We start from the raw sequence: 18,557 nt of genomic DNA, 5'->3' as shown, positions 1-18,557 counted from the left end.
AATAACATTTAGCTATTATAGTACTGGGGCTTCCCAGGTGGCTCAGTGGTAAAGAATCTGCCTGCCAATGCAGAAGCTGCAGGAAACACAGGTATGATCCCTGGGTTGGGAAGATCTCCTGGAGAAGGAAATAGCAACCCACTCCAGTATTTTTGCCTGGAAAATCCCATGGACCAAGGAGCCTGGCAGGCTAGAGTCCATGGGGTTACAAAGAGTTGAATGCAACTGAGCACGCACATTATAATAGCACTAGTTTGAGATACTTTTATGTGTCAGGCACTCTATACACATTATCTCATGTAATACTCATGATAGCCCATTGGTGGCTCAGATGGTAAAGCATCTGCCTACAATGCAGGAGATCCAGGTTTGATCCCTGGGTTGGGAAGATCCTCTGGAGAAGGAAATGGCAACCCGCTCTAGTACTCTTGCCTGGAAAATCCCATGGATGGAGGAGCATGGTGGGCTACAGTCTATGGGGTCTCAAAGAGTCAGACACGACTGAGTGACTTCACTTCACTTTATAGATGAGACAACTCAGGTTCAGAAAGGTTCAGTAACTCGCTCAAGGATGCAGAGCTAATGAATGGGAGAGATGGGATTCCAACCCTGTCTAATTCTAAATTTGTGTCCTATCCGCATGATTATTTACACCTTAATAGTCAAGATCCTAATTTATCCTACACTATGAAAATCAATCATAGTGAAATGAGCAGAAATTTGCAAAGTACAAAATTTGCTTTTAAACAGAAATCTAATTTTAAAAATATTGCCAATTAACCACAGTACTGCTTGGCTAATTGCCTACCCAGAGTTTATTAGTTTCTGCTTGGCAAGTCTTGAGATCTTTTTCCCATCTCAGTAGTGTAATGATACTTCTGTAAAATACTTGTTTAATTTTTCTGAGCATGTTTGGGATGGGTTGCATGTGGGAATCTTTATTCTTATAGGCATAAAAAGATTCACCTGCAGACCCTGCGGGCACTGTCTGAGGTGCAGAAGATGACACCAAGAGAGAGGATGCGGGTGAGGAAGGTCCAGGCAGCTGATGAGGAGGCCAGGAAGCTGAAGTAAGTGACCTTCCCTTAGTGAAGGCTGCCTCTCAGGGCTCTAAAAGAATGTGCTAAAGAAAAGCAGAAACCACAAGAGAAAATTAAAATGTACATTCTTATATATTTATCAACTTTTTCTTTCACTCATTCGCTCAAAATATGGTGATTAGATGTCAGACACTATTAATAGCAAGCTTTCAGTCTTATGTGAAAAGAACGATTGACTATCAGGGACGTTATTAGGAATGAAAATACAGAGACAACCTCCAGACAAAGCAATCAGCAGTTTTTGCTGATACCTTCTTTACATAGCCCTGTGAGGGGTGATAAGGTGGCCTCACTATTCTGTCCATACTCCCCAGGTGTTTGCTAAACCCCCTCTGCCTGGAGTCCTGGCTGCTCTGTAGGGAGAAGAATATGCCTGCAGGAAATTGTTGTCTGTAGAGACAAGACTGAAGATTGATGCTGAAGCTCCAATACTTTGGCCACCTGATGTGAAGAACTTACTCCTTGGAAAAGACCCTGATGCTGGGAAAGATTGAAGGCAGGAGGAGAAGGGGATGACAGGGGATGAGATGGTTGGATGGTATCACCAACTCAATGAACATGAGTTTGAGGAGGCTCTGGTAGTTGGTGATGGACAGGGAAGCCTGGCATGCTGCAGGCCATGGGGTCGCAAAACGTCAGACACGATTAAGCGATTGAACTGAGAGAGAAGACTAGAAGCAGCTCTGTTCTGCGAAGTGAAGCCCTTCACAGTCTGGGGGCAGTGCTGCTTGTATGAGATCACTAGTGTTCAGAGTTTACACATGAAAGGGTGCTTCCAAAGAACCCAAGACTCCCAATTTCTCAAAGACTGATTTTTCAGCTGGTAAGTGACCCAACTGACTGATTTTTGTTCTTTCTTCCTCTGCCTTTTTTTTTTTTTTTTTTTTTGGTGGCTTAGAAGCCCCAACCAAGAACTAGAGAGACAAAAAGGCCTGAAAATAAAATCTGTCCATTTTATGATCTTGTTAATGTCTGACCTCTTAATGAGGGGAAAAGAAGAGAGTGAAAAAGCTGACTTAAAACTCAACATTAAAGAAACAATATCATGGCATCTGGTCCAATCACTTCATGGCAAATAGATGGGAAAAAGTGAAAGCAGTGACAGATTTTGTTTTCTTGAGTTTCAAAATCACTGCAGATGGTGACTGCAGCCATGAAATTCAAAGAAGTTTGTTCCTTGGAAGGAAAGCTATAACAAACTTAGACAGAATATTAAAAAGCAGAGACATCAGTTTGTTGCCAAAGGTCCATATAGTCAAAGCAATGGTTTTTCTAGTAATCATGTACGGATGTGAGAGTTGGACCATAGTGAAGGCTGAGCACTGAAGAACTGAGGCTTTTGCATTGTGGTGCTGGAGAAGACTCTTGAGAGTCCCTTTGACTGCAAGGAGACCAAACTAGTCAATCCTAAAGGAAATCAACCCTGAATATTCATTGGAAAGACTTATGCTGAAGCTGCAATACTTTGGCCACCTGATGCAAAGAGCTAACTCTGATGCTGGGAAAGATTGAAGGCAGAAAGAGGAGATGGCAGCAGAGGATGAGATGGTTAGATCACATCACTGACTCAGCAGATGTGAATTTGAGCAAACTCTGGGAGAAGGACAAGGACAAGGACTCTCAGTGAAGGACAAGGGAGCCTGGCATACTTCAGTCTGGAAAGAATTGGACATGACTTATCAACAGAACAACAGCAACAGCATTGTATCTGAAAAATGATTCAAGGTGTCCTTGTACTTAAAGGGTCTATCATGATGAACCATGTAAGAACCTGAGAGACCACTTCCTCTTATCAAATGTTTTCTTTAACAAATATGGGAAAAGATTTCTGTCACAGTGCTTCATGGGCAATAGTGTGCTGATGAAGCTTCTGGGCCTGTGGGGGCCAGAGGAGTAGCTACTATTAATAATTTGTTTGCTGATTCTATGGTGTAAATGTTCCAACAATGCCTTTTCAAGGTACCAATGTAATATTATTCAGTGTTCAGATGGAAGATATGTACAATCCAGTATACCACTAAGTGTGGATTGGTTGATAAAATGTATTCATGAATATTGTTTGAACAGTTGCATCAACTCGTAGCCCCAGATCTAACACCTCAGGAATGCAGATATTTCCAGGGTACCATGGTTCATGTCATTGGTTGAGGGTGAAAGGAAAATTAAATGTCTGACAGTAACAGATTAAAAAAGCAATTTAATAACTTGCACATTACAAATTATTTCTCAGGTTAAAACTTCTTTAATATGCAAAAAAGTCATTGATCTTCCTTGTGACATTTAATATTTTTGTTATTAACAGCCATAGTTTGTTAAATAAAGTTTGTTCTTGATTTTATGAATGAATTACATCAGAGTTGTTTTGATTATTGTTTCTAGGATTCAAGAAAGGATGGGTGTTAGCTAGACAATGACTTCATTTTCATGAGGGTTAGAATGTACCCACCCACTTTAAAGACGAGAAAATTTGACGACAGGGATGTTCAGTGATTTTTTCAAGAAATCTAAGTATAAATTAGGGTACAAGTAATCACAAGAACTCAAATCTTTCCTCCAGTTTAACAACAGGTCTAGTAAATTCAATTCCTATTGTAGAGGAAACTGGAAATGTCCAAGAAAAATTCCTCTTCACAGTGACTCTCATATTCTTTTCCATAAATTCTTTGAAATGTGGGTCTATTTTCCATGTCTGTGACTTTGTTACCTGGTTATTGGTATGTGTTGGGCTCTCAATCGGGCATCTAAGACATACTCCTGTCAGCACAGGCCAGAGCACACAGGGATGGCACTGCCCTCCCACGCTGAGTCCTGGGGGAACAAGGAGCTGGCATCCTGCATGCTTTAAAGGAGAACCCACTGAGGCTGCGCCATGCTCATCCATTGAGAGAGAGACTGCAGGCTGGCTGCCCAACACCCTGGTCTGCCTGTTGAAACAGGGATCACATTTGCTTATGAAACATATGTCGTCTTAGCAAATTGCAGGTCTTTGCCTATGTTCACTTTATGCAGAAAGCTTGTGGAAGAAAAATATGAAGAAAACAACAAACGAATGCAGGAACTGAGATCTCGGAACTTCCAGCGGCAGACTGTGGATGTGCTCCACGTGAGTGCGCTTCTGTTTTAAATTTTACAAAAGACCTTTTCTTGCCTCGGATTCTTCAGATTCATAGAGCCAATTGGGTAGGAAAAGGGACAAGGTAGGGAAAAAAACATCCAGACGAACTTTGCCCAATTCCAGGATGTACTGAAATTTGTTTAGAGTGCTAACTGTAGGCCAAAAATTAGAGACAACACTATTTCCGAGCAGCTGTACCAAGTGCCTGCTGTTTAAGGGTGACTTCATCAGGATGGAATGAATAGCTGAATTACAGGTATGACTTTGCAGAACAGATACGTGTCTATCTAATTTTGAATTTCAGCCATGCTTTACCTCTCTAGTCCATTGTTCTTTTTGTCTTATTTTTTGTTCTTTCCCTCTTTATTTTCTGTCTCCCATCCTTATCATCATACATTGTGTTTAGCTCCTTTGGCAAATTACCCTAGATAGCCAATAATAAATAAGGTTGCAGACTTACGTGAAATGCATCCCAAATTCACATCCTCTGCATCCCAAGCACCTGAATAACGAATACCATCCCCTAATGGTTAAAAATATCTTCATTGACCTTGATGTGGGCTTTCATACTTAACGTAGTTTTTCTTCAGGGTTGTATTTGGATAATGGACATCAACACCAGCCTTACGACTCTTTTGGTAAAAGCAACTTGGGAAGGAGTCATTTTCTGGGAGAAGTTTACTGTTTCAAATTCTGGTTATTTGTTCATTGGTGATTCCTGCATCTGAGGGAGAGTCTTTCCTTTAGCAGGAAGGGCCAGGCCCCCTGAAGTTGTGGGGGTGATCCCTAGCCCTGCAGACACCCTTTCTACTACTGTAGCTCAGTCAACAGAGGGCTCTGAATCTGGGGCGTGCAGGAGCGCCTACCGGAGCTCACTTGCAGACAAATCAGAGCCTGGAAACATTGTTTTCTGCTGCTCTCTGACTGAGGAGTCACCTTTCTCAATGACTTAGTGGTTGTGAATTCTCTCAAGTTCTGAAAACCCAAAGCTAGAGCAGATGGGGGCCCAGCCTTCTCTGACCTTAGGAGTCTCTATCAATTAACCCCTCAGCAGACAACGTGGGTGTGCTGATGCTGCTCTATCCCAACCCCCATTCTCAGGGAAGCTGGCCTCAGAGATGTAGGGGTTGGGAGGGGTTTTTTTTTTTTTTCCTGGAATGCTCAGAGTCCCCTGCTTCTAAGGGATTTTACCCCCAGAAACTGGAAATTGAGAAGTACAGATGTGGTAATATTTTGTAGTATAAAGCCTGCTGCTGCTGCTGCTGCTGCTGCTGCTGCTGCTTCTGCTGCTGCTAAGTCACTTCAGTCGTGTCCGACTCTGTGGGACCCCAGAGACAGCAGCCCACCAGGCTCCCCCGTCCCTGGGATTCTCCAGGCAAGAACACTGGAGTGGGTTGCTATTTCCTTCTCCAATGCATGAAAGTGAAAAGTGAAAGTGAAGTCGCTCAGTCATGTTCGACTCTTAGTGACCCTGTGGACTGTAACCTACCAGGCTCCTCTGTCCATGGGATTTTCCAGGCAAGAGTACTGGAGTGGGGTGCCATTGCCTTCTCCGATTATAAAGCCTAAATAACTTTATTCTAACCATAGAAGTTGCTCAGTCATGTCCGACTCTTTGTGACCCCATGGACTGTAACCTACCAGGCTCCTCCGTCCATGGGATTCTCCAGAAAAGAATACTGAAGTGGGTTGCCATTTCCTTCTCCAGGGGATCTTCCTGACCCAGGGATTGAACCCGGGTCTCCCGCCTTGCAAGCAGATGCTTTCAACTCTGAGCCATCAGGGAAGCCCATATTGAAGTTAGCATATGGTAAATAAAACATAGTTTCAAGTATAATCTTACATTTTAGTGTCTGATAATGTCTTCTTTACTTTTCTTCATGGGCCTTCAAAATTGCCATTTTTGTGTTGTTTTTAATTTCTGATATGATTACTATCAGTGTGAAGCAACTGCACTATATGAAGTCCTATTCATCCTATAAAAATCAGGGCCCTTGGGGATTGTAAAGTCACTTAAGATTTTATTAACTCTATATTATCCTACAGAACATGGGATTCCAGATCTTGGCTCAGTTCAGATGAGGAACATGAGGATTTCACAGATTTTATGGAGTCCCAACTCATAACCTCCACAGTGTCTGCCTAGTTTCTCCCAATTCCATCCCCATCCATCAGCAAGGAGCAGAGGCAGGAGGAGGTGCCTGCAGCTGTCTTGGTCAGAGACGGTGGTGGTTCAATTCTTTGGTTGTTAGGGTTCAGTTCAACAACGTCTTTGGTCCTGAGCTTTTCAGAAGCAGCCTTCCTCAGCTGCATAGTGATGAGGACGGGAAGCGCTGATTGCGCCCAGCGCATGGTGTTGCTCAGCACTCCAGGTCTCTCACCTTCCTTTGTGCCAATCAGCTGCTTCTCTCTGGCCCGTTGGTTCCATCCCACTCTCCCTCTTTCAAATGTCACCTCCTCTTCAGGAGAACCATCTTTGACCGCTCAGCTCCACAGTCAGCTGGCGCTATTTCAAATTCTTATGGCTTCTAGCAGCGCTTCTCAAACTTCAAAATGCACCTGAATCACTGGGTGGTCTTGTTGAAATGCAGATTCTGACTTGCCTGGTCTGAAGTGGGGCCTGAGATACTGCATTTCTAACAAACTTCCTGGTGATTCTGACGCTGCTGGGCCAGGATCACACTGATTAGTAATGAACAAAAATTGGGTTCTTGAAAGCAGCTTCAGATGGAGGAGGATCTGGAAAAGCCATGATAAGCAGACCTTCTTATTATCTCTTTAGAAAAAATAGAACATTTAATGGGAATGGAAGAAAAGGAGAGGCAGCCTGAGCGAAGGTTCTTGTTCCCCCTGGAGGAGGATGGAGAGAGGAGGCCAGGCAGAGTGGAGGCCAGTCTGATCACATTCACAGTCTCCAGCATTTCAGTCAGATTCTTTACTGACTGAACCAGTAGGGAAGCCCAGGAGTGAGGCAGGTGTAACATATTCAGAGAACCAAGGACAGAGAGCTGAACACTTTGCAGATGGTCTAAAGGGTCTAGACATCTTGTGGAGAGGCATCAGTGAGCTGAAAAAGATGAAGTATAGTGTGAGAAATCAATTGGATCATTGAGGTGCGAGAAGCTAAAGAAAAACATAATTGAAAAGGAGAGAAGGAATGAAGAGGCACACACACTCCTGTCTTTCCCCAGATGTGCATTTGTGGTTGAATTTCTTCCTCCTCTCACTGGGCTCTGTTCTCCAGTTCTCTTGCTTCTGTCTGGTGAGCTGAAGCAAACCTCATTATATTTCAAAAGCAGTAGCTGGAGATGGAATCAGAGTTCAGAGAGAGACAGGCTGGTTGTGTCACCCCTTAAACTTTATAAAAATTCTTTGAGGCGTTTAGGAGAGTGGCTTGCTTTGTTTTTCAGATCCTGACTGACGGGGCCTTTTTCTCTGGCAGGCATTTTCTACTCTGCTGGATTTGGGCTTTGAAATCTTGAAGTGCAGTTGACTGTGGAATCATGCTGGCACCATTCCTTAAAGGATGGTAGCTTAAAACAACTAGATGCCACGATGCACACACTAAGCCCAGTCTGTCTTTTATCCTGGGGTATATGCAGGTGTGAAGGTTTTTGTGAAGGGTGTGGCAGGTCAGGCCTGCAAATGTGAAATAGGCTTGGGGATCAAAGAGCAGGTCATATCCTGCTCCTTCTAAGACTATTATAACAATTCTCTTCAAAGAGAACCTCAGAAAATCGAAGTCAATTGAGAATGCAAATACTTGTTTTCAAAAAATTTCTGAAATAGATGCAAAGGCACATTTCACAGTCTCTGTTTTTTTTGCATTATTGGTGATCCTTTGAAATTTGGAGCCCCAGTTTCACCTCCTGCAACAATTATTATACAGTATAAAAAATGGACTATTTTTCTTAAAAATATTTATGACTATATTTCCAGAGATGCCACATCACAGTGTAGCACAGCTGTGTTTTACTTACTTATTTAGGATTAGTTTGAACTTTCTCCTTTTGATAAGAAGGTGCTCTTGGACTAGTTCTCCATGAAAACCATTTATCCTGGAAAACAGGTCAATTCAGCATTAGGTCTGGGTGGCAAACACACACACACACACACACACACACACACACACACACACACAGAGACACAGTGATTAGCTGAAATGCCTGTTGATATATTTGAGAAGTTTAACTTAACATTTTTAAGTATAAACTCTTATGTCACCTCTTAGATCTCTTTCTTTTAGGGAATTGAAATTCATAAAATCACAGAGCTATAAAAGCTGGAAGAGAGCTTGAACATTATCAAAGCCAGCACCTGTAGTCTTGAGATGAGGAAGCTGAGCAGGGCTGGGCTAGGCTGTGGGGAGCATGAGGCCTGGGTGCACAATGGAAGGAGATCCTCATTCTCAGCAGCTGATGCTGCAAGTCAGTACCTCCTTCCGTGTGCACCCTGGGCGTCCCACCTGCCTCACCTTCACCATGACCCTGACACTCAGGCCAAGGGAGGTTACATGCTTTGCCCAAGGTCACCTGCCAAGTTAATTCAAAGCTGTTTCTTGCATTCTAAGCTGCCTTCCTAAGATTTGAAAATGTTATCATGTTTAATGGAGAGGATTAGGTAGGCTTTTGTTTCCAAATCATTTTCTAAACAAGAATCTTGTTTCATTTGTGGTAATGCTGTTTCCTCTGATCAGCTTCTCATGAATTGTTCATTATTTTTTGCAAGGAATTTGATGACCCAGCTTCAGACAACCTGCCTGAGTCTCAGCCCATTCCTTCCCTGGATCTCCGCACCCTTGGGTCAAATGTGGAGGACACCATAGCTGACCTTGGAGATCATGGTATGAATTTGCATCAGTGTTCAGAAGGCTGCTCTTGGATGACAGGTGGGCTGGTGTGGCTGACTGTCCAGTGGGCCTGGCGGCCTCTGGGGAAAGCTTTGGGTGTATGCAGCCACCTTCTATCAGTTTGCCAGAGCTGAGCTGAAGTGATACAGAGCAGGAAGCTGAGGCTTTGTCTATCCTCTCTGTCTTCTTGACATGGTGAAGATGAACTAGAAATTCACACTGGACAAGGGACCTCCCCTTCTGTATGAGTTAAACAGCATCACCACTAACCTGTGTAGGACTATGAAAGCTCTGAAATAGTTTCCCTCTGTAACTGGTTTTCCTGGCCCTCATGAGCCAGAAAAGAAAGTGCTCAGAGCTGTCAGCCAAACTGGGTTATCGTAGCCTAATGGTAAAAAAACATGAGTTGTAGAGTAAAAGTCTGGCCCAGTGGGGGAAGCCCCTGGCAACAGTTTCCTTAACCATGAAGCAATCCATTAATAAAGTGAATGAGCTGAGGCTGTTATGTGCTCTCAGCACATTATGAAAGCCAAAGAGAGGAAGCAGTTCATGACCCCGAGAGGGAGGGCTCGGAATGTGTGGCCTTCCAGTCCTGTACCCTTCTCCCCAGGGCTATGGACAAGTGCCAGAACCAGTGTGTGTGCGTACATAGTCACTTCAGTCATGTCCAACTCTTGGCAACCCCATAGACTGTGTAGCCCACCAGGCTCCTCTGTCCATGGACTTATCCAGGAAAGAATACTGGAGTGGGTTGTCTTGCTCTCCTCCAGGGGATCTTCCTGACCCAGGGACTGAACCCACGTCTCTTATGTGTCCTGCATTGGCAGGCGAGTTTTACCACTAGTGCCACCTGGGAAGCCTAGGACCATCGTAGGCACTCAGTTAACATTCCTCAGGTGAATGAATGATACGTTGTTTGGACCTCTGAGAGGCAGGTGCCAAGATGGGGCTAAAAGTACAAGATGTTATCAGGAGAGTTGGGCAAGGAGCCTGGAAAGGCTGAGAGAATGTCAGACTGTGATTCAAGTTTCAGTCCGAGTGCAGAGAGGTTCCTGGGCGAGCACCAGTCTGCAAGGCAGGCAGAGGCAGCCGGGACGTCAGGAGGTGCTTCAGGAGACTTAGGCCTTAGTGTGCCTGCTGCGGAGGTCCTAGGATGGGGGTGGGGGCATGGGAGCCTCACACGTCTTGTAGTCGAAGGTCTCCAGGTACATCCTTGTGGCCGAAACTCTCTTTGGCAGGAGCTGAATTCTCTTTTCAAAAAAAGTGGAGGTAGTGGCGCTTGGATTGGCTGGTCATTTCAGCCCAAGCATGCATCTGATGTCTTCCTGTTGGAGCTGTTAGAGCTGGTACTGCCTCCTTCAGCTATGAGGAGACCAGGACCTGAAAGTCTTCAGGTACTATCTGCCAACTTTTGAAAGGATGTTTTGGAAGCCACCTGGTAATGGGAGTTGTTGGCAGACAGATACGTGTATCAGATGGATTTGCATCTAGGTTCTTTGCAGGTGTTTCTTCAGTACATTATTTGTTATTTTCCAAAGGTAAAATTTGGAAGCATAGAACTATCCCCTGGGCTTTTCTTTCCAAGACTATAAAACTGAGGACCAGACAGCCACCAAGTAGCACCAATTCTGACAGCCTGTATGTTGCTCAAGGGCCATCACCATCTAGAAAGAGGGAGCCCCAGGACAGGGTGTTGAGCAGGTGGTCTAGGAGTGAGAGGCCTGGGCCCGGCCTCCAGATTTCAGATAGGAAAGATACCTATTATTCATTTCACAAATGAGAAACCAAAGACAGAAATTAATTTGCTCAAGGACTCCAGAGTTCCTGCTTCCAGTGCACGTTACTTCTAAGCTAGCTCAGACCACAGAGCTGCCAGGACTCTGGGCTGGCAGCCTCCGTACCTCACGCTTTGTCCTCTGTCAGGAGGTTCTGCTATGGCAGACCATGTGTTGAGTTACCAACCAAACTGAAAATAGGCCATTCCTTTGCCCACCTTATCCATGCCGTAAGGAAACACTATTTAAATCCCCATTATAAGCTGTGAGAGCCCAAAACACATAGTAGTTTTAGTTTGGCCAAATGCCTTGGAAAATACTTATAAAATTTCCCTTTTTTTTTCCTGTAAATTTGTATTTTCTAATTTCTGTTCTTTATTAAATATTAAATTGAAAAGGGAGACTATGAAGGACTATGAACATGTAGCCCTTGGCTTGATGATTGGTTAGTAACTATAGGATGATTAGTGACCTCATAGCTTAATTGTGAAATTTTGAGACAGGAGATTTTAATTTTTTCATGAACTCTGAAGTGGTTCGTTATTTCTCCCATTCTCCGCCTTTTAGAAGATCTGACTACAAACTTTAAGCACCCAGAAGAAGTTTTTATTTATTTTTTATCTGGTTTGTATATGTAAAATAAAATCACACAATCATTTTTTAAGCTCCTTTACCAAATGTTTAGTCAGTCTTTGATGTTGAATTAGGAAATTCCAGAAGGAACTGAGGAGTTTGTTGCAGAGAAACAGGACAGGGTGATGCATTATTTACCTCTGATATGTGTTTAGTTGACTACGGTGGATTTAATCTAGCTGAAGTCATGAGTAACCATTATAATCAAATGAAAAAGCATGACTGGAACACTGAAGAAATTATCCTCATTTAACTCCTTGTGTGTAATACTGATGATTTCTTGCACATTAATTCTTGCCAGAAACTTTATTGCACTCTAGCCTTATTTTTAGCAACCAACAGCTGAGTTTCAGAGTAGCATTTCTTGCAAAGCTGGAATATCCTGGCACTCAGGGGCCCCAGACCCACGCAGAGCATGGCTCTCACGATGCAGAGGCTGCACAGTTGTCCACCTTGGCTGCCTACCTAGAGCCTGACCAGCTGCCACTTAATTTCCTTAATTTCACGCCACTCCTTGAGCCAGTTCTGAGCTCCTTCCCTGTGCTCAGAGAAAGCCTGGACCCCAAGAATTTCATACTTTGCTTGCCCGTAGGAAGCCCACATGCCCTTTTTTTAGTTGCAGGTTGACCTTTGATTTATGGTGCCATTTCTTCCCTTTAAATGTCTAAGTGGAAATAAGGTGATTAACGATGACATTTTTAAATTGTTTTTCTTTTTAAAAAGAAAATGTTTACTTATTGCAACTGCACTTCTAGATGGTTACCAAGAGAAATGCAAGCATGTCTATAAGGATGAACACAGATGTTCTTAGCAGTTGTATTTATAGTACCAAAAAGTAGAAGCAAGTGTCAATCAATAGGTGAATAGATAAACTAACTTGTAGTTTATCCATACAATGTAATACTTGTCAATGAAAAGAAGCAAACTATCAATATACACTAGTTTGGGTGTATATCTAAACACTGAGCTGAGTGAAAGAAGATAAAGACAAAAGAATTCCTATTGAATAATTCCATTTATATGAAGTCCAGAACTAGCAGCACTTACCTCCAGTGACAGAAATGAGGCCACTGGTAGCCTGGGGATCATGGTGTTAGAAACTGACTCCAAAAGTACCCAAGGAGCCTCTTGTGGTGATGGTAACCCAGATGTGCATATATGTCAGAACTTATTAAACTCTATTTTTTTAAGTTTTTTTAAAATTTAAATTTATTTATTTTAATTGGAGGCTAATTACTTTACAATATTGTATTAATTTTGCCATACATCAACATGAATCCGCTACGGGTGTTCCCAGTTGTATTGGAGTATAGCCCATTAACAATGTTGTGGTAGTTTCAGTTGGACAGAAAATGGATTCAACCATATATGCATATCCATTCTCCATGAAACTCCCCTCCCATCCACCCTGCTATTGAACTCTATAATTTAAATGAATGCATTTTATTGTCCATAAATTATACCTCAATAAAACTGATACATTTTTTATAAATGATAAAATATCCAGAAAAGAATACACGAGTAATGCCTATTAGCTTGTGTTTTAGCTAATGAATGGCTGAGAGAGATTGGCATGAAATCATGGAGCTAGAAGGCATCCAAGAGGATCTCTGGATATTATTTGGGACACAGGGTCCTTAGTCCAAAAAAATGATTGTGGGGTTTTCTCCTAATGTCAACCAAGCAACATTGTCTTCCATGAGGAATGTAGGAGTGTTAATAGAGTTTGTAGTCTTCTGTCAGGAGGCAAGAAGATGAGGGCTGGAATCCTTTGGCTCCTCTCTCAGTCTTTTTTATTGTGGGGCTCACATGTTGTGAGGTTGGGGACCCATACCAGTAGAGCTAAGAGGACCTGGGACCTACAAAAGCAGCCTGAACATTATAGGACAAAATGTAACAGTCCAGACTCCAAATGTATCCGAAAACCTGCCGTATCAGCCCTCAGAAAAGATGACCACGTGCTGGAGGTCATGTCCACATTCCCAGATATCCTCTCACTTTCAGAGCTCTGTCTTAGAGACTTGATTGATGAGTATAAATTGATGGTGCTTCTGCTTCATATTTGTCACATATTCTGCTGAGTTACACTTGTGTTTGCTACTGAGTCTCACATTTACTCCCAGGAATAGGCACCTGCAGTCACTCCCTAAATTTCTGAGCTCTAGAGGATAATTAGAATGAATCTAATATCAAAAGAAGATGTACTGACTCCCCACCCTTCAGTTCAGTTCAGTTCAGTCACTCAGTCGTGTCTGACTCTTTGCGACCCCATGAATCGCAGCACACCAGGCCTCCCTGTCCATCATCAGCTCCTGGAGTTCACTCAGACTCACGTCCATCGAGTCCGTGATGCCATCCAGCCATCTCTTCCTGGGTCGTCCCCTTCTCCTTCTGCCCCCAATCCCTCCCAGCATCAGAGTCTTTTCCAATGAGTCAACTCTTCGCATGAGGTGGCCAAAGCATTGGAGTTTCAGCTTTAGCATTGTCCTTCTGATGAGCACCCAAGACTGATCTTTAAAATGGACTGGTTGGATCTCCTTGCAGTCCAAGGGACTCTCAAGAGTCTTCTTCAACACCACAGTTCAAAAGCATCAATTCTTCGGTACTCAGCTTTCTTCACAGTCCAACTCTCACATCCATACATGACCACTGGAAAAACCATAGCCTTGACTAGAGACGGACCTTTGTTGGCAAAGTAATGTCTCTGCTTTTTATTTTATTTTTTCATTGAATATTGTTCAACTTTGTTTGTATTTTTTTAATTTATTTATTTTAATTGGAGGCTAATTACTTTACAATATTGTATTGGTTTTGTGGTCATAACTTTCCTTCCAAGGAGTAAGCATCTTTTAATTTCATGGCTGCAGTCACCATCTGCAGTGATTCTGGAGCCCAAAAAAATAAAGTCTGACAGTGCTTCTACTGTTTCCCCATCTATTTCCCATGAAGTGATGGGACCAGATGCAGTGATCTTAGTTTTCTAAATGTTGAGCTTTAAGCCAAAATTTTCACTCTTCTCTTTCACTTTCATCAACAGGCTGTTTAGCTCCTCTTCACTTTCTGCCATAAGAGTGGTGCCATCTGCATATCTGAGGTTATTGATATTTCTCCTGGCAATCTTTATTTCAGCTTGTGCTTCTTCTAGCCCAGTGTTTCTCATGATGTACTCTGCATGTAAGTTAAATAAGCAGGGTGACAGTATACAGCCTTGATGTACTCCTTTTCCTATTTGTAACCAGTCTGTTGTTCCATGTCCAGTTCTAACTATTGCTTCCTGACCTGCATATAGGTTTCTCAAGAGGCAGGTCAGGTGGTCTGTATTCCCATCTCTTTCAGAATTTTCCACAGTTTATTGTGATCCACACAGTCAAAGGCTTTGGCATAGTCAATAAAGCACAAATAGATATTTTTCTGGAACTCTCTTGCTTTTTCCACGATCCAGAGGATGTTGGCAATTTGATCTCTGGTTCCTCTGCTTTTTCTAAAACCAGCTTGAACATCTGGAATTCACGGCTCACGTATTGCTGAAGCCTAGTTTGGAGAATTTTGAGCATTACTTTACTAGTGTGTGAGATGAGTGCAATTGTGGGGTAGTTTGAGCATTCACTGGTATTGCCTTTCTTTGGGATTGGAATGAAAACTGACCTTTTCCAGTCCTATGGCCACTGCTGAGTTTTCCAAATTTGCTGGCATATTGAGTGCACCACTTTCACAGCTTCATCTCTCAGGATTTGAAATAGCTCAACTGTAATTCCATCACCTCCACTAGCTTTGTTCGTAGTGATGCTTCCTAAGGCCCACTTGAGTTCACATTCCAGGATGTCTGGCTCTAGGTGAGTGATCACACCATCATGATTATCTGGTAAATTAGAAGTGGTCAAATAGGAGATGACAAGAGTGAACATCGACATTTTAGGAATCAGTGAACTAAAATGGACTAGAATTGGTGAATTTAATTCAGATGACCATTATATCTACTTCTAAGAATCCCTTAGAAGAAATGGAATAGCCCTCATAGCCAACAAAAGAGTCTGAAATGCAGTACTTTGGTGCAATCTAAAAAAAGAACAAAATGATCTCTGTTCATTTCCAAGGCAAACCATTCAATATTACAGTAATCCAAGTCTGTGTCCCAACCAGTAACACTGAAGAAGCTGAAGTTGAATGGTTCTATGAAGATCAACAAGACCTTCTAGAACTAACTCTATACATGGACATCACCAGATGGCCAACACTGAAATCAGATTGATTATATTCTTTGCATCAAAAAATGGAGTTCTATATAGTAAGCAAAATCAAGACCAGGAGCTGACTGTGGGTCAGATCATGAGCTCCTTATTGCCAAATTCAGACTTAAATTGAAGAAAGTAGGGAAAACCACTAGACCATTCAGGTATGACCTAATAAAATTCCTTACGATTATCTGGTGGAAATGAGAAATAGATTCAAGGGATTAGATCTGATAGACTGCTTGAAGAACTATGAATGGAGGTTCATGGCATTGTACAAGAGGCAGTGACCAAGACCATCCCCAGAAAAAGAAATGCAAAAAGGCAAAATGGCTATCTGGGGAATGCTTACAAATAGGTGAGAAAAGAAGAGATGCCAAAGGCAAAGGAGAAAAGGAAAGATATACCTATCTGAATGCAGAGCTCCAAAAAATATCAAGGAGACATAAGAAAGCTTTCCGAGGTGATCAATTAAAATAAATAGAGGAAAGCAACAGAATGGGAAAGACTAGAGATTTCTTCCAGAAAATTAGAGATACCAAGGAAACATTTCATGCCAAGATGGGCACAATAAAGGATAGAAATGGTATGGTCCAAACAGAAGCAGAAGAGATTAAGAAGAGGTGGCAAGAATATACAGAAGAACTGTACAAAAAAGATCTTCATGACCCAGATAACCACAATGGTGGTTAGAGCCAGACATCCTGGAATGTGAAGTCAAGTGGGCCTTAGGAAGCATCACTACGAACAAAACTAGTGGAGGTGATGGAATTACAGTTGAGCTATTTCAAATCCTGAAAGATGATGCTGTGAAAGTGCTGCACTCAATATGCCAGCAAATTTGGAGAACTCAGCAGTGGCCACAGGACTGGAAAAGGTCAATTTTCATTCCAATCCCAAAGAAAGGCAATGCCAAAAATGCTCAAAGTAGTTCACAATTGCACTCGCTTCACATGCTAGCAAAGTAATGCTCAAAATTCTCCAAGCCAGATTTCAACAGTATGTGAACCAAGATTTTCCAGATGTTCAAGCTGGTTTTAGAAAAGGCAGAGGAACCAGAGGTCAAATTGCCAGCATCCATTGGATCATCGAAAAAGCAAGAGAATACCAGAAAGACATCTACTTCTGCTTTATTGATTACACCACAGTCTTTGACTGTGTGTAATCACAACCAATTGGAAAATTCTTCATGAGTTAGGAATACCAGACCACCTTACCTGCCTCCTGAGAAATCTGTATACAGGTCAAGGAGCAACAGTTAGAACTGGACATGGGACAACAGGCTGGTTCCAAATCGGGAAAGGAGTACATCAAGACTATATATTTTCACCCTGTTTGTTTGACTTATATGCAGGGTACATCATGCAAAATTCAGCGCTGGATGAAGGACAAGCTGGGATCAAGGTTATGGGAAGAAATATCAATAATCTCAGATATGCAGATGACACCACCCTTATGGCAGAAAGCAAAGAGGAACTAAAGAGGAGAGTGAAAATGTTAGTTTAAAACTCAATATTCATTTTCATTCATTTCGTGTTGATGTATGGCAAAACCAATACAGTATTGTAAAGTGAAAAAAATTATAAAAAGTGAAAATCTCATTAAATACTTTCACAAAAACCAAAAAACCCCCCAAAACTCAATATTCAAAAAACGAAGATCATGGCATCCAGTCCCATCACTTCATGGCAAAAAGATGGGGAAATGATGGAAACAGTGTCAGACTTTATTTTCTTGGGCTCTAAAATCACATCAGATGGTGACTGCAGCCATGAAATTAAAAGATGCTTGCTCTTTGGAAGAAAAGTTATGACTGACCTAGGCAGCATATTGAAAAAACATTACTTTGGCAACAAAGGTCCATCTAGTCAAAGCTATGGTTTTTTCAGTAGTCATGTATGGATGTGAGAGTTAAACCGTAAAGAAAGCTGAGTGCTGAAGAATCAATGCTTTTGAACTGTGGTGTTTGAGAAAACTCTTGAGAGTCCCTTGGACTGCACAAAGATCCAACCAGTCCATCCTAAAGGAAATCAGTCCTGAATATTCATTGGAAGAACTGATGTTGAAGCTGATACTCCAATACTTTGGCCACTTGATGCAAAAAACTTACTCATTTGGAAAAGACCCTGATGCTGGGAAAGATTGAAGGTGGGAGGTAAAGGAGAGGACAGAGGATGAGATTGTTGGATGGTATCACCAACTCGATGGACATGACTTTGAGCAAGCTCTGGGAATTGGTGATGGACAGGGAAGCCTGGCATGCTGCAGTCCATGGGGTCTCAAAGAGTCGGCCACAACTGAGAAACTGAACTGAACTGAACCCGTTAGCTAAGCATAAATTGTGTGTTAGTCACTCAGTCGTGTCCAGCTCTTTGTGATCCGGTGGACTGTAGCCCACCAGGCTCCTCTGTGGGATTTCCCAGGCAAGAATACTGGAATGGGTAGCCATTTCCTTCTCTGGGGGAATCTTCCTGACCCACGCGTTGAACCTGGGTCTCCTGCATTACAGCCAGATTCTTTACTAACTAAGCCACCAGAGAAGCCCAGTAGTTATTAAACTATGGGCTCTGTGGGTAGAGCAAAGAGGTTTTTTCTTGGCCATACAGTAGCATGGCAAGCAAGATTGTAGTACTGGCCCGAGATTGAACCCCTACCCCCTGCAGTGGAAGCACAACATCTCAGTCATTGGACTGACAGGGAATTCCCACTCAGAGAACATCTTTAAGTGACCTCATTTCCTGTAGCATGGTTCAGGTTTGGAATGAATCAATTAAGCAGAAAATTAAGCATCCATTATAGCTTTAAGGTAGAATAGAAACAAAATACTATAGACTAAAACCTTGTATAATGTGTGTT

At 42.4% G+C, this 18,557-nt stretch overlaps 1 protein-coding gene across 15 annotated transcripts in view; it reads left to right on the top strand.

The window, feature by feature from the left end:
• The window catches only part of NEK11 (NIMA related kinase 11), a 281,512-nt gene that overhangs the window by 130,130 nt on the left and 132,825 nt on the right, over positions 1-18,557 (top strand). For 14 of the 15 annotated variants that reach the window (XM_060395921.1, XM_042237186.1, XM_042237180.1 and 11 more), the window contains 3 exons: positions 951-1,070; positions 4,110-4,203; positions 8,944-9,058. In XM_060395921.1, the coding sequence (XP_060251904.1) occupies positions 951-1,070; positions 4,110-4,203; positions 8,944-9,058 (329 nt within the window). Of the gene's footprint in view, positions 1-950; positions 1,071-4,109; positions 4,208-7,006; positions 7,105-8,943; positions 9,059-18,557 lie in introns of all 15 variants that reach the window. The other variant, XM_004003344.5, reaches the window with a different exon arrangement.

Source organism: Ovis aries, chromosome 1, assembly GCF_016772045.2.
Source record: "Ovis aries strain OAR_USU_Benz2616 breed Rambouillet chromosome 1, ARS-UI_Ramb_v3.0, whole genome shotgun sequence".
Classification (NCBI taxonomy): domain Eukaryota; kingdom Metazoa; phylum Chordata; class Mammalia; order Artiodactyla; family Bovidae; genus Ovis; species Ovis aries.
This window is presented reverse-complemented; position numbering and strand designations above follow the sequence as displayed.